The sequence below is a fragment of the Drosophila albomicans genome, chromosome 2L (assembly GCF_009650485.2).
Source record: "Drosophila albomicans strain 15112-1751.03 chromosome 2L, ASM965048v2, whole genome shotgun sequence".
Lineage (NCBI taxonomy): Eukaryota > Metazoa > Arthropoda > Insecta > Diptera > Drosophilidae > Drosophila > Drosophila albomicans.
The window spans coordinates 28814385-28831016 of record NC_047628.2 but is presented as its reverse complement, the minus strand read 5'-3'; the positions used below and the strand labels follow the sequence as shown (position 1 = coordinate 28831016).

Sequence of the window (16632 nt, the reverse complement as noted above, 5' to 3'; positions counted from 1 at the left end):
ACGGGGCGTGGCAAGTGGCGCTTTCGGGTTTCGGTAATGGCGGGGCCAAGACAGCAATAACTCATTACAACACATGTTTACTGGCGCAACTTTGCAGGCAACCAGGCAGCAGGCCTCCTCTTCTTCTTCCCCTTCTCCTGCCAATAGCTGGCACAGAGTGCGATGCGGTGTGCTTTGCTGTGGTGTGGTGTTTTTTGAGGGGAGGCGGAGGGGTGAAAAACTTATTTATGCAGCGCGGCAGCTCTTTGAACTTTTACGTAAAGTTTAGTGGCCAGAAAAACCGCATTCTGACATTTTGCCAAAATTCAATGCTGCCAAACGTTTACACAGCGCGAAAAAATTCCGATAGATTATAATAACTGCTTGTAAAGGAGAGATTAACTAAAGAATTTGAGAGAGTAAAGAGTGGACTATTAGAGTTTAAAGCGTAGAATTGCGAAGCTTTGAAGAACAATAAAGAAGCATTAGAAAACTATGTCTTAATTATAAAAAATATAGCCTTTAATATTATTAAGTATTTTTAGTATATTAACTTGGTATATTTAAAAGTATTTTTTAGTATATTCAATTAGTATATTTTAATAATTATTTAGCACAGTTTTGTTTGTATTGAATATGGCTAGGGGATATCTTGAAGTCGAGCACACTCGACTGAAGTTTTCTTACTTGTTTTTTAACAATTTGCATTTAAACAATTTAGATTTATTTGATGTGTTTCTAAACACTAAAAGAGTGCTATAATTATTTAAAAAGGTGTTCATTTTTTAATATATTTTTTTATTGTTTGATTTTAAGTAGTTGGAATTATTCTTTGCTTTCTTTTGATATAAATGTATACAAATTAAAATATGCATTATATATATTTATGGTATATTTTGTTTTTTCTTTGAACATTATTTCAATTAACTCACACAAATTAAACCCGAAAATGCTGCGCTAATAAATCCACCTCTTTAAGCTGCAATAATAGTTTGGCTTTGCTTTGATTACGGCGATCAATCAAGCTCAGCGGGGACAGCTTAAAAAGAAGTGGTAATAAATTGTGCTCAGTGTATTTATTATGTACATGCGAGTATTAAGCAAGTAGAATGTGCAGATATTTGTGTATTAAGAGTGTAGATTGTTTACAATCAGCTTTGCCTTGCTTTGCTTTGGCTGCTGACCGAGCGTACGCTGCGTATGCGTTATGTCTATAAAGTTTCATTGGTCCCCAGGCAGCTTATTAGCCAAAGCCAAAGCCATAGCCAGAAACATAACAAATATCTTGAGCGTTAAGCTGATTGTTATGTATAGTCATAAACATGACATCTATATGTTTAAGAAGCAGCGTGACAGAGAGAAAGAGTGTGAGAGAAAGAGAGAGAGGGAGAGTTGTATTGTATATAGGATTGCCATGAATAAAATATGAGACAAGTTCCCATTGAAATGTCAATGTCAAGTGGCGAGTGGCAAGTGGCAAGCGACTGGGCCGCGTGGAAAATAAATCTTAAAGCTGTCCACGCTGCAATTGTTGAGTTGAGTTGCGGCAGAAATTGAGACAGCAAAGGCAGACGCTAAGCGGCTTATAACGAGCTGAAGCGCAGAGTGAGTTCGTCAGGCAAAACCATAACTATGCGACGAACTCATACTTGTACTCTCATACAATAACCAGAAAAGGATTAGAGCCACAGCGAGAGCACATTGTTCGAAGCCAGAGTCAGCAAAGCGGCAACTTTTGTGGCCAGGAAGTCGTAGTAAGGTAATGGTCTGTAAAGAGGAAGGACAAACAGGGGGAAGGAGAAGGGGAGGGGAAGGGGTAGTACAGCATTTGGGTAATGACAAAAATTTGAGGCCAATGAAATAGTTTGCATGACACGGCAAATTGGGCGAAAGTTTTAAGAGTGCGCACATAAGTAGGCAACAGTTTTTTCTCCTACACACATTAAGTGATGTAAATGAGTGTGTGTGTGTATTGTTTTAAAGCGACATTGATTTGCCCTTGGGGAAAGAGCAAATGAACAAAAAGCCTTTAGCTCAGCTTAGAGACAAGGGACTTAACAGTCCGCCATCGACATCGACTGCTGCAGTTGATGCCAACGTAAAAGCCAAAGCCAACGTAAAAGGCAACAGCAGAGGCAAAGGCAATGTGAAGTCAAGTCAAGTCCTGGGTCTGGCCTGAAATGGCCAAAACAAAAAGGCACAAACTCGAGCCAAGCCAACGAATGCAACCAAGTGAAATGCGAAAGCAGATAAGGGCATTAAAGGGTTAAGCTGCTGCTGCAAGTTCAAAGTTCGCAAAGGGGCGGGGAAGGGGAAAGAAAAACGGGAGAGAAACAGCGCTGCAAAGTGTCCGTTTAAGTGACGTTGAATGGTCATCAACGTTCTGGGCTTAGCTTTGATTTACTGCGTCGCCTTTGACTTTTGCGAAAGTGCAAACTTTAGCGCCTCTCTCTCTGCTCTCTGCTCTCTGTTCTCCGCTCTCTCTTAGTATGTAGCATTGCTGTCCTGTTATTTACGCAGTCAAAGCACGTCTCAATGGCTTTGATTAAAATTGATGTGCCTTGGGCTTTGTCCGAAAATTTTCGCATAGTCAAACATAATTTGACCTAAGCCAAAGCAAGGCATAAGGATAAGCAAATGCGTTAGAGCATAAAAGGCAGCACACACTTGCTCTCTCTTTCTCTTAGTTTTGGTTGCTTGCTTTACACTCTAATTGAATGGAATTGCTGAAGAGCAGACTCACGCATAGAAATTTCCATATTAATGCATGGCCAACATACACTCTCTGGCTTTGGAAAATTGTGGAACATAAAAAGCAACAGGAAAAAAGCTACAGAAAATGCTGCTCAAAATGGAATTAAGTTGAAATTAGCACAGAGAGAAGGAGAGGCAAAAAAGAGAAAGAGAGACAGGAAGCGAACGCTGTGGCAAGGCAGTTTTATGGCACATAAAATTTAACAACTGTCGCTGGGGCCACTAAACGTCATCATAGCCTTGTGACTATGCCCGAGGGGATTAGCTCAGCACGCGCAACTGTACCACGTCATTTAGCATTGAACTCTCGCCGGATGGAGAATCGCGAGCGATCATAAAAAACTGCAGCAGGCCCATAAAGTCGCTCTGCGTGCAGCTCATTTGCATGTGGCATGCAACTGCCGCTGAGGAAGCAACCAATAAATGCAGTTTATTAACGATTGCCGCGTCTTAAGATTAGCAAGAGCATTCAGATCTAAGCTCTAGATCTCCTTTAACGATCAATTCAACACAGTTTCTACTTTTAGCTCTTAAAGTATATTGAATGAGCAACTTGGTAAAATATTTTCTAAACGTTTTCTTTCAGAAAAATGAATTTAGCTTTGTATTTATTTAATGAGTTTTAAAAGCATATTCAAATTGTTGATTCTACATATTTTAAAGCATATTTTGAATGCATATTCAATCTAAGGCCTCGGTCAACAACAACTCAGTTTTTACTTTCAGCTCTTCAAATAATTTAAATGAGTTCAAAATAAATTCTAAAGTGTTTTCGTATAATTTTGTTTAGAAAAATTGACTTTGCTTTGGGTTCATTTAATGAGTTTTGAAAGCATATTCAAATTGTTGATTCTACATATTTTAAAACATGTTTTGAATGCATATTCAATCTAATTCTTTAACGGTCAACAACAACTCAGTTTTTACTTTCAGCTCTTCAAATAATTTAAATGAGCTGTTGTCGAAATAAAATCTAAAGCGTTTTCACATAATTGTATTTAGAAAAATTGACTTTGCTTTGGGTTCATTTAATGAGTTTTGAAAGCATATTCAAATTGTTTATTCGGCAGTTTATTTGAAGCTTTAAGCTTGTCCACTTCAACCACCTTTTGACCATTGTGTGCAGATTAGATAATGTTCCAGCTGTTGCTTAATCAAATTGTAAAATCGAGACAAGAGATTGAGCTTGGTTTCTTCTTGTATTTTGAGGAATATTCAACTTCTATTTGCTAAGCAGAGAACCAAAAAATGTTGCAGCAAAATGTTTATGCTTAAAAGCCAAAGCAATTGCCGTAAAGTGCAGTGACAACAGCAGCAAGAAAAAAAAAAAAGATTGAAGAAAATATAAAATAAAATTACTAAAAAGAAGGAATGTTCTTGGCTTGTGCGACTTGTGAGTGGCCATGAATGCAGGCAAGCGATGTCAGCAGGCGACCGAGAAGGACAACAAGGACAAGCTGTCTGTGTGTGTGTGTGTGTGGTCATGTTGTTGGCTTGCCTGTTGACATTAGAAATTGAGCAACCAAAAATGTGTAAACAAGTTTGTTTGGTCCAAGTGGCGATGCTGTCTTTGGCAGCAACGACACTCGACTCTGCTTGCCACTTGCCACTTGCCACTCAGGCAGTAACCAGTTGCCACTTGCCACATGTACTACACACAGGAAGAATCTTTGGGAAAAATGTATTATTTCGTGCACGAAGCAAACGAAATTTAATGCCAGAAATACGAGGAAACCCAATGCGACATGCATCAAATAAACGAGACAAATTGGTTAGCCAAGCCAAGGCAATTGCAAGCACTTGCAAATAATGATAAATCAAAGCAAAAGCAACTGAGCAATTACCCAAAGCAGAGAGAAAAAAAAACACATACAAAATATACAAAGCAATAAACGAAACGAATCGAAACGAAAAGAGAGAAATCGATAAATGATAAATGTACTTATTTTCAAGCTAAGGCTGCTCACAACACAGAAAAAAAAGACAACCATAAATAATCATAGAGAATCAACAACAAATGGTGAAAAAAGAGAGTTGGATAAAGTGTGGGCAACTCAATTATTAGCTTTGGCTTTCAAAGTCTCTCAATATCAAATGACACACATAAACTCTTGCATAAATCAACAACCATTTTTTTGTTTTAATAATACTTTTTATTAGGCTAGATTTATGTGGGAGAAAATCGAGCAAATATGATGTATAAACTGCCACAGTTTATAGGGATGGCAGCAATTAGTTTGGATTATAATATTTGTTTTTCAAGTGTTTGGGAGAATATCAGAAAGTTATTTATTCTTGGTGAGTCGATTAACAATGTATAGATACTTTCTTATTCTCATTTCACACAAAATCTTTCTCGAATCAAATACTAGGTCTTCAAATAAGCTTTGATTGGAATAGCTCAAATGGAAAGCTTAAAATATGGTATGCATTTTATGTAGATAACATCAATTACTTATCGCTAAATATATCTTTAATTAGTCTTTGGAATATTCAAGTAAATTCAGACAATCGTTTTAGATAAGTGTAATGAAAATGTTGAGACGCCTCATTTTCCCTTCTTATATTTCTCAATATAAAATGCCTCCTAAATCTTGTATGAATCAATTGCTAGTTTTATTTTTGAAATATTATTTTATTGAATGTGGCAAATGGCAAAATATGATACGCATTTTAGAGATAAAACATCATATTCTGCTTATTATATGTCTTGATGAATGCAATACAAATTAATAGCACAAGCTACAAATTAATTTTCAAGAAAAGTTTTATCTCAAACACACATAAATCTTTCGAAAATACAAAGAATTAAAGTGATATAAACAGCTCCGGATTGTTATCAATAATTGCTGCATTTCCCATTTAAAGTTTTAGCAATCTAAAGGTGTTTAATGCCTCACATTTGCACTTGTTAAACTGTGTGCATATATCTGTAAAATTTGCAATTAAAGCGTTTGCGCATTTCTCCCAATGACAAACACACAAAATGTTGCATTGAAATAGAAAATCAAAAGTCAAGATGGAAGAACGATGTGCAGGCAGCTGGCATTAAAAGTCATATTTATGCAACAGAAGAAGAGCTGTCAGCAACGGTTAGAATGGCAGTCAGAGCATGCCAATTAGGCTTGACTCAATTGGACTAGATGGATGATGAAGCTGATGCATCATGATGGGCTGGCGACTATTGAAGCCTTAAGTTCGGAGCTCGCAACTCGGAGTTTGTTGTCAGAGTTTGTGGCCTTTTGTGTTGGGAAGCGAAGCATAACAAATGTGCATGCAAATCAGCAGCAAGGTGGTAATCCTTTTCGGCTACAAATTGGCCAAAACAATCTGTCATTGAATGACAAAAGCCATGCGCAACCGGGCGTATGCGTAATATCACACAATTGCAATTGCGATAGACGAACAGAAGAGCAGACAACAATGCAAATGCAATGCTGCAACATTAATATTTAAAATGCAATACATATGCAGGGGTTCAATAAAAACTGCATTGCCTCGACTTTACAATACGCTGTAAATGGTTTTCACTTTATGTGAATGTTGTTGAAGGGGAATAAATCAAACTTCCCTCTGCTGTAAACATTGCGTATACGCAACGTTCGACAGCCAGACACTTCAATTAGCAAATGCGGCGCACCGCATTCGAGTATTTACAATAATAAAATGCATTTGTTGTTGCCACAGTTGGTGCCCCAAAAGTGCCCTCCACTCTCCCCCTTCCCTCTTCCCTTTCGACCTCTATCTCTTTCGCTTCCCTGCTCGATATAATATGGAGTCGAGTGTATTTAAAATGCGCGTTTGCCCTGCGCGTTGATTATTTCACAAAACAGACAAATATTTGGCAATTAGGTGCCGCATTGGACGCAGTAAATGGCATTGGACCTCGTGTCGAGTTGTATGCAAATATTAATTGTGAATTGAGCGCAATTGAAAATTTCACATTCGCATCGAATGCATAATTATGCCCATCACGCGACTCTTTCAACCTATTTTGTTGGGTAATTGAAAACGAAATTATAATGCCTGCCTTTCTATCTGCCTGCCTGGCGGATAAAATGTATTTACTCGTCAGTTAGTTGGCTCACAGATAATTGCAAATTGCAAATGGACATGGATATCAGTTTGAAGAAATTTATGTATTTGGTCGATTTGCGGCTTAGATGTTCAAAATTCGAGCTGCTTGTTAATGCACACAGAGCACAAAAGCGTTGCTAGTTTTCAATTAAAACTATTGAAAGCAAACAGGCAAGGGAGAGTTTTTTGGTGGAGAGCTTTAGTTGGTAAAATAACATTTAAAAAAGTGAATGTGAGAGAAAGATATTTTCACAACTAAATAGACAACTTATTTATTCCATCTTTTATTTATGAAAAGTAGAGTTGAACTTGTGTAATTAATCAACATTTTCTTTCGTTTTTTTAATGGATGATATCAAAAGAGTTGCTAAGAATTAGAATTTAGATCTGTCGTCTAGTTAATTTAATAGGCAAATATTTATACGTGTATCTTATATTATATTTTGTTTCTTAGTTCTGTTAGTAAATATTAACAAGTTGTTCACTAATGCTTATGAATTTAGTAGGTTAATATTAATACATTTTCTTTTCTAGCAATTAGTTTTTTTTGACTATATAGACAATTACCTTGCTTTTTATTAAATACTTTACCAAGTTGTTCAACGATTTTTATGAATTTCGAGCTACTAATCATTAGCTTCTTCTTTTTTAGTTTAGTATTTTAAGTATTTTTGTGGTATATCAAATTGGTATATTTTAAAATGGTATATTTTGAATGTAGTAATGCATCAATTACCTAAAATAGCATTCGGTATATTTTCAGTATTTTTGTGGTATATTACTTCGGTATATTTTCAATACACCTAAAAATACAGTTTGGTATATTCGTAGTATTTTTGTGATATATTGATTTGGTATATTTTAAAATAGTATATTTTGATTGTACTGTATCAATATACCTGAAATAGCATTTAGTATATTCACAGTATTTTTGCGGTATATTTTCAATGAAGTACTATATCAATATACCTAAAATAAAGTTTGTTATATTTTCAGTATTTTCGCGGTATATTACTTAGGTATATTTTCAATATGCTTAAAATACAGTTTTGTATATTTGTAGTATTTTTGTGGTATATTGATTTACACTCGACTGTACCTTTCTTACTTGGTTTTTGCGTTGCTTAGCTTTTCACCATTTATGCCAAATTTTCTTAATTAAAAAATACCCTTTGCCTGCTTAATACAGGATATTCAAATATATTAAATGTAGGTTTTTTTCCTATTCGATTTTTTTGTTTGGCAATCATATATGTTGTTGCTTTGAAGTATTTGCTGTCTGGTTTTCCCAAGTGTGCAAGAATTCAATTTGAAAATTCCAGAAGCACTCACACAAAGGGAGAGAAAGAGAGAGAGAGAGTGAGTAAGAGGGGAAGGAGGAAGAGGAGGGAGCCGAGAACAAGGCTTTTGTTAAACAAAATCCTTTGGGTTTGTTTTACAAATTTCATATTGATTAAAACACTCAAATTGCTGGGCAAAGTTTTTGCAACGCTTTTCCAATTGTGCGAGAGAGATTTCCTTCTATTTTTTTTTCTGCTTGAACTTGGCAAAGCAAAAAAAAAAAAAAAAAATGAAAAAATAGAACATTGAATCTTTGATTTCAATTAGTTGCGTTGATGTCATTTGCATAGAGCGCAATCTGCATTGGCAACTGCAATAGAGTAAACGAAATGGAAAATCAAATAAAATGCAATTTGCACATAATTGCATTCAGTTTTATGTGTGTCACAATTTATGGCAATTGATTTTGATTGAAATCGCATCAGCCACAGCAGCAGCCAGAACAGAACAGAGCAACAGCAAAAAGGTCAATTGATTGGACTGCTTTGACCTGGTCAGTTGGTCGGTCAGCTGGCTCTGACTCTGGCTGCTCATCTGGTCGATGAAATGTGTTTGTGGCAGCCACAAAGCTATTGGCCAGCCATTTTCATTAACTGCTTGTTTCGCAAATATTTAATACAATTCTCATATATGTGCAGAGCCTTTTAGCCAATGTTTGGTTGTTGTGCGCTTGCATAATTTCAGCCTGTCATGTTTGCAGTTGATTAACAATTGTTTGGGCCACCCAAAATTTGCAGCACAAAGACAACGCAACGTGATCGTTGTTTCCTCCACTCAGGTTGCCTTGTGATTTATGTAGACGTGTGTGCTTATCTATTGCTTGTATCTACAGTCTTACACACACTCACACACATTCATCGTTAATGGCCAGTTTGCGTTGTACCTCAGTCTTGACTCGACTTCACTTCACTTGTCTTGTATATTTCAAATTTAATTTTACTGCCTTGAATATTTATGCTGCAATCACACGAGCTGCCGATTAATCCAAACACTTAACAAACTGCAGTAAATACCGCGAAACAACACGAAAACACTTTAATTGTTGGCACTCAAAAACTTGTACAGCTCGATTTAATGTCTTAAACAATTCAAACTGACCAAGAAAACTGTCTTTATTCTAGGGTTTTCAGCACTGCGAAGTCAGTTTATTTGCATGAACTGAGTTAGCTGGCGTCTTATTGAGCAATCATGCTTTTACAACACTATAAACATCAAGTATTCCTGCTTGATAGAGATTTAATTGCTAGAAGAAGAAAACAGTAAACTGCTGTTAAAGTAAGAAGATTATTTAGCTAAGCTCTACTTGTTGAAGTTTAAACTATTAAAATCGAATAGTAATCGAAGCTACTAAAAAGTTTAAGCAGCTTAAGTTATGGACTTTAATTTTATGTGCTTAAGCTTTGAGTAGTTTTAACTGACATTTAAGAGCAGATTACAGAATATTGAATATCGAGAATAAAATAAGTATAAGTTTAAAATGTCGTCTTAGCAACAATCATCATTCTTTTAGATGACTATAAACATAAGGAGTTTTCTAGCTTGATATTTGCTTTAATTGCTAGAAGAGGAAAACAGTAAAGTTTGTTAACCTTACGTTAAAACTTTTTAAATCTAACGATAAGTAGCGTAAGAAATTTGACTGTAAGAAATATGACTTCAAATTTATTTGCTTTAATTTAAATAATCGTTTAATCTCTGAGTAGTTTTAACAAGAGTCTTAACAGCACATTTTAATGAATAGTAGAGTTCTTTAACAAAACAAAATATTGTAGGATAAAATGAATGAAACGAATATCAAAGACAATCGAAAATACGTGAAAGTTAAAGCATTTTGAATTTGCGACTTTAATTTTGTGTGTTTTGAAATGAATACTTTTTTAATCTTTAAGTAATTTTAATAAGAGTTTTATCATCAGATTTTAATAAACATAACAGAAATTTTTATTGAAAATTTAATGGATTGAAGCTTAAGCTGCAAGCTGTAAAAATCAAATGATTCCTAGGAACTGCAATTGTCACTCCTTTCCAAAAGTTTAAACATGAAAATATTGAGGATATTACATTATTAGCTAGAAGAAAAAAAAAAATAATAATGCTTATTTACCTTACATTTAAACTATTAAAATCTAAAGGAAATCGAAATAGCGTGAAGTTGAAGGAGTTTAAACTATATACTTTAGTTTTATTTGCTTTAAAATGGAATGCATTTTTAATCTTTAAGTAGTGTTAGCTGGTTTGCATAGCACATTTCTATGAATAACATAAAAGAGTATTGAAAATCGAAGATGAAATGCGTTTTAAGCTTCAGCTGCCATTTGTGAAAGTCAATTTATTCTTAAGCCCGGAAAACTTCTTTTTGCATCGCAAATGCTTTGCCAAAGTCTGTAGCACAAAATTGCTTCACAACCATTAAGCTCTGTTTTAAGCGGCAGCTAGTGTCATTGGGCTATTAGCACTTAGTTGGACTGATATCAATCATACGCACTGTTTGCCTCCCACGCACACACACGCAGTCACACACATACACATGAATACACACACACACACACACGTAGTCGAAGTTTAGCCATGATTCAGCTAAAAGCCGGCGGGCAACGTTTACGTTTACGTTAGGTTGCTGCAGCAGTAAACTAAATTGCTTTTACTGTTTCTAGGGCCACAAACACACGCGCACCGACATGTTAATAAATGTTGTTCACACCTACACACACACGCACACACACACACACAGAAGATACACTACAGTTGAAGGCTACATAGTCTGGCATGTCAGAAAGCACTTAGAGAGCGCTGCCTGCAGCACTGTAATTGTTGTTGCTGTTGTTGTTAGTGTTGCTGTTGCTACTTTTGTCGCTTTGGCAACTGTCAGCAGCTCAACCATTTTGCGTATGCCGCTCACCAAGTAATTACACAAGAACAGCAACAGCAACAGCAATGACTGACGAACTGACATGTTGACTAACTGACACAGCTTCTGTTGTTGCTGTTGTTGCTTCTATTCTTGCTGCTGTTACTGCTGCTGAGAGCGAATGCGGCAATTATTAGGCAGCACTTGTCTGCCACGTTTTTAAGAGTCGCCCAGTCGCTGTAGCAAAATCTTCTGGCCATGTTGCCGAATTGCAGTTTTGGCCCTGGCTTTTAAGTTGATTAGAGCGCGCGTGCACGCAAAAATATTTTACGTAATTAAAACTTGGCTGCCTTTGCCGCTGTCGCTGCTGCTTCGCTGTTGCTGTTATTGCTGTTGCTTTTGCAGTTGCTGCCATTGCATAGTAATGCACTTTTTTCTCTCTCTCTCTCCACCCACAAAAAAACTCCTTTTTTTGCATAGATTGTTGTCTGCGTTTTATAACAAAACGAGACCGCAAAACTAGCACAACAAACAACTACAGCAACAGCCAAAGCAACAACAACAACAGCAGCAACAATAACAACGTAAATGAAACGACAACAATAGCAAATAACATGCAGCAAGCAAGCCGAATTTCAAATGTGCTAGACATGAGTTTGCTTACAAAAATTACGTATACGTAAACACTTGTGAAGTTGGTCAAAAAAATTATTAATTAGTATTGAAATTGTTATTCATTTTGGTTAGCTTACTAACATTTACACATGTAAATTTAAATAAATTTTTTGTATTTTACATTTTTGTACTTTTTAGAATATTTAAAAAAAATTACGTATACGTACTAGTGTGTAGTTGGTCAAAAAATGTATTAGTATTGAAATTGTTATTCATTTTGGTTACCTTACTATCAATTACACATGTAAATTTAAATTTATTTATATTCTTTTTTTAATTTGAAAAAATTACGTATACGTAAGCACTTGCGGGATTTGCCAAGAATAACTTCATGAAATTATTAAATGATTTTAATTGTCTTATTAATAGTTAACCTTTAAAATTTCAATGTGTTTACGTTCTATAAGAAAAGTTTATGTTAAAAATATAATGTGTACATATTACGTATACGTAAGCACTTGAGATGGGAAGAATATTAGTTATTGCGTGGAATAGTTATTTATAGCGTACTGAATATTAAAACTTTGTCACTTAAATATAAAATCATATGTTTGCTATATAAAATTTTCATTTTTTTAAAGAATTCTTTGAAAATATAACGTATACGCAAAAACTTGTGCAATTTGTCAAAAAATGATTAACTACATGAAATTAATGTTTGTCTCAATCAGAATATTAGTATTGTTCAATTAAAGTTTTAGTTAGTTTATAACATTAAACAAAAGTTTCACTTTTAAATAAAACACATACAAAAAATTAAGTATACGTAAAGTTGGCAATGAAATGAGTAATAATGAAGTCGATTTTGGTATATGTTTTGATTAGAAAGTTAGCAATAAATAATAATTATATTTCAATTATTTGTAATTTTATAAAGAGAGTTAACTTTGATAATAAACCGAGCAAGTTAAACTATAATTAATGTCAGCTGTTACATACCTCAATAAAATTCTAGAACACCCCGATTTTCTCAACGGAAAATGTGTGTGACTGCGTGTGTGTCTGTGTGTGTGTCTGTGCGTGGCTACAAAAAGCAACAGTAATGTGCAGCTGGCATATGCCGCATTTTGTGGTTTTGTTTTGTGAGTTTTAAAAACTATGTCGAAGCAGTTTTTTGTGCCGTTTCGCTTGGTCATAAATTTGAAAGTAATAATTGAGGGAACGTTGCATAAAAAGCAGCGTGTGTGTTATGACGCGTATTTATGCCACATCATTTGACAGTGTCGCCATTAAAATATTGCCGCTTGCTACGTTAATTTGTGTAGTTAATAAATCAGATTTTATTGTTTTGTATTGTGTCATAAACTAAGTAATTGACATAATTGCATTTGCAAATGCCAGCGAAAAAAATGTATTTATAAATGCATAAATGCAAATTGCAAAGCATAAATATTAGAGTGCAGATTTGTGGTTGCAAAACAACAACAACAATAAAATCGAGGAAATGCAATTTAAATTTGAAAATAATTCGAAAATAAATAAAAGCATTTATCTGTAAGCTGCACAGTGTCAATTTCAGTTTGAGTCTCAGTTTTAGTCTCTCTGTCTTTTGTGCCTAACTGTTAACAATGCCTGGCGTATCATCGTATCAATTGTGGCAGCCACTCAAGTGGCCAAAAAACTTTTGTGCTCCATTCAAGAGAATGGAAGGGGGCCTAAAATCGAGTGAAGCAGCGGCAAAACTCAATAAAAGAAATATTTTTGTTAGCGCACATAAAGTACTTTCATAGTTGGATGAACTGAAACTCTTGCGTTGCGTTGCGTTGCGTAGCGTTCGGCCAAAGTTATAATAGTTTTTCAAGCAGAGCAAATGCAATTCCACTTTTCGAAAAGTTCGCTCAATAGAGCATCCTTCAGTCCTCCTCCTTCGGCAGTCAGCACAGTTGTCGTCGAGTGTCGACGCTCTCTCTCACTCTCTCTCTCTCTCTCTGACCAACAAACAAATGAAGCACATGCGACTTCAGCCTGCAAAACTTGAGCGAACAAATTCGAATTCAAATTCAAATTCAGTCGTCACAAATTGCAGCTGATAAAATGTTCAAAACTTGTGTAAAGTGTAAACTTAAATCGCCAGCAATAAATATATATGTTGTAGTTAGTTTAGGCATTTAATTAAAATTTATTTATTTACTCGTATTTATCGCACACATGCTTTAAGCTCGAAGCTGAAATTTACGTTCGCTTTTACCTTCGTCAAAGTTTGGCAAAACTTTATGAGATGCCAACACCTGTTACCATTTAAAAGTGGATCAGTGCATCGGCTTAGAAAGTTTTCTCTTCCCCTTTTCGAGAAGAAAAACTTTGCAACTTGATCCACTCGAGGGGCTTAATGATGCTGTAATGTGAATTATAATAAAACTCATAGTAAATACTCTCTATTGAAGTGAAGTAAACAATAGAAGCAAGCCTCACGGTTTTATCTGCCATCTCTTCTCTCCCCTCTAGGGGCTGAGGTTAAATCACAATTAATCTTCTTTTATTCAAAAAACTTGCTCATTATGAATGCTGAATACAAAAATAATGGAAAGGAGGAGGCGTAATCAGTTTTCCTTTTGTTTGCAACAAATTAAAAATAAACTCAATAAATCATGTAAATATTGAAATTACACTTTGTTCGCTCGCTGCAAAATGCATTCAAATTTGTTTATTCAAAGTGAAAGTCTGCCATGGAAAACACAAACAACAACAACAACAACAGAAATTAAATAAAAAACAGATACTCGCTCATAGTGTTTCTTTCTCTGGGCTGAATGTCAGACAATGACAGCATTTAAGCACACACGTCTGTGCACAAGTATGTCATGTGTGTGCCTGAGTGTGTGTGAGGAAAATGCTGAAAATTCAAAAATTTATAGAAAAGCAAAAGAAAACAAGTTGGAATGTGTCAAGTCAACACTGATGGACTAGCAGTTACTTGTTGCAAACTTCATTTAAAGGGTTGAACTTGCCTGAAATGCAAATCTATTTTTTAACTTTTTACTTTAAGAGTTCAAGAGTTTCTTGAGATTGTCGTAAAGATTTTTTATTAGAATTGTTGTTGCTTTAAAGTATGTGTTTACTTAACTATAGACAACACTTTTTGAGTACAACATTTTGTATAATAACCAATAAAAAAAGAGTTGGAATTGATCTTCATATAAAATTTTTAATATTCACTTATTTATCAATCATTAAAGCTTTAAAGTGAATTTTTACTTAACTATTACCAACACTTATTGAGTACAACATTTTCTATAATAACCAACAATAAAAAGAGATGGATTTCATATTCTTATAACATTTTTAATATACACTTATTTATCAAATATTAAAACTGTTGGCTTAAAGTGAATCTTTTGCTCGCTTTTCAATAGTCTTTTTAATATCAAACTTTGTATAACAACATATCAAATTTAGAGTTAGAATTGATGTTAAATCTGTTAGCTAACTATGTTACTTTAAGAGTTTAAATTCTTATTGCAACATTTTCTATAATGACCTATAATAAAAGGAGTTGTAATTGATATTTTTATAATATGTACATTCACTTATTTATTAATCATTAAAACTCTTGCTTTAAAGTTAATCTTTTGCTTACTTTTCAATTGCCTTTTTAACATCAAACTTTTTATAATCACATATAAAATTTAGAGTTTGAATTGATGTTGAATCTGTTTTATCTAGCTCACTACTCTTAAGAGTTTCAATTCTTGGTTTATTCTTTTTTTAGTATCAATGGTAATATTGATGTAGTTTCTATTTTATTTAAAAAGATTATCAACACCATTCCGCTCCTGTGAAGTTCCTCCTTCATTGATGTTTGTTTAATCATCGACAGCTTTTCTTATCTAATGAAAATATAGATGTTGTTTTGCTGTTAACCAGGTTAGAACTACACACTGTTCTGCACACCTTACTCCAGGGTATTTATACAAAAAGTAGTGCATGTGTGTCTATGAGAATTCTTGATAGTCAACGTGACTGTGGAAGCAGGAGTAGAAGAAGAAGAAGAAGAATCAGCAGGAGCTGAGGATGGAGCCAAGCGACGTGCCGCTTGTTTGCCTCACTTCAGCCAGAGTTGCTCGAGTGTTGTGTTTGTCTGAGTGCGAGTGTGTGTAAGTGTGTGTGTATGTGCTTTCTGCTTACGCCATCTTTCTTGCTCAATTTGTAAAACAATTTTGCATACAAATTGCAACAGCTTCGCCGTTGAGCTTGACATGCAGTCATAGACGATGTTACTGCATACATGACTCGTCGTTGTCGTTGGTGGCATGCAACCATAAAAATTCAACGCCAGGCAGCAAAGCAAATACGAGTCGAGTCGAGACATGAGTATCGTGAAAAAGCGTGGCCAACATCCATGACAATGCATGACTAAAGTAATGAATTACTTAAGTCCCACTGCCCTCCTGTTGCCACCAACAGCAACAGCAGCAAGACATATGGCGTTGACTTCATCCTCATTCCCATTCCAGAGAAGAGAACACACACAGAAAAAAAAAACCAGAAAGGAACACGAAAAAGGTCGTGCCGCCAGCTTGATGAGATCTGAATTTGTATGTACAATTTGTTTTCCTCAATTTAAATGAGTGACAAGCGAATTGCATTTAATTCAACAGCACATAAGCATTTGCATATTCCATTCAACAACTCATAATGTTCTATGGGAATTGTGCATTTTTGATGCACTCTAAAGAGCTGAATAAAACTCGCCTTCTAACTGCATAGAAACGAGTTGAACAAGTGCTTTCTAATCGCGTTGGTGACAGTTCTAAAATGCAGAAGTTGCATAGGAAAAGTTCAGATGAAAAAGAAGTTGTTAAAAACACGACAGAATGTTTAATTTTATAGCAGCAATTATTTGCACTTAAAGGCTTATGTTAGATAGCTTTAATGTGATTAGATTTATTGATAGTATTTGCTTTAAGTATTTGTGTTGAAGCTCAGAATATTCCAAAAAGCAAAAGCTTACAAAATAG

At 34.9% G+C, this 16632-nt stretch overlaps 2 protein-coding genes across 2 annotated transcripts in view; one reads left to right on the top strand and one right to left on the bottom strand.

Annotated features, from left to right (window-relative positions):
• Positions 1-8675, bottom strand: part of LOC117564376 (sorting nexin-21) — a 78085-nt gene extending 69410 nt beyond the window's left edge. The window contains exon 1 of the mRNA XM_052002672.1: positions 8669-8675. Coding sequence (XP_051858632.1) covers position 8669 — 1 coding nt within the window. The 5' untranslated portion in view covers positions 8670-8675. The remainder of the gene's footprint in view (positions 1-8668) is intronic.
• LOC117565521 (limbic system-associated membrane protein) overlaps positions 1-16632 on the top strand; it is a 98380-nt gene that overhangs the window by 60780 nt on the left and 20968 nt on the right. The window lies entirely within an intron of this gene.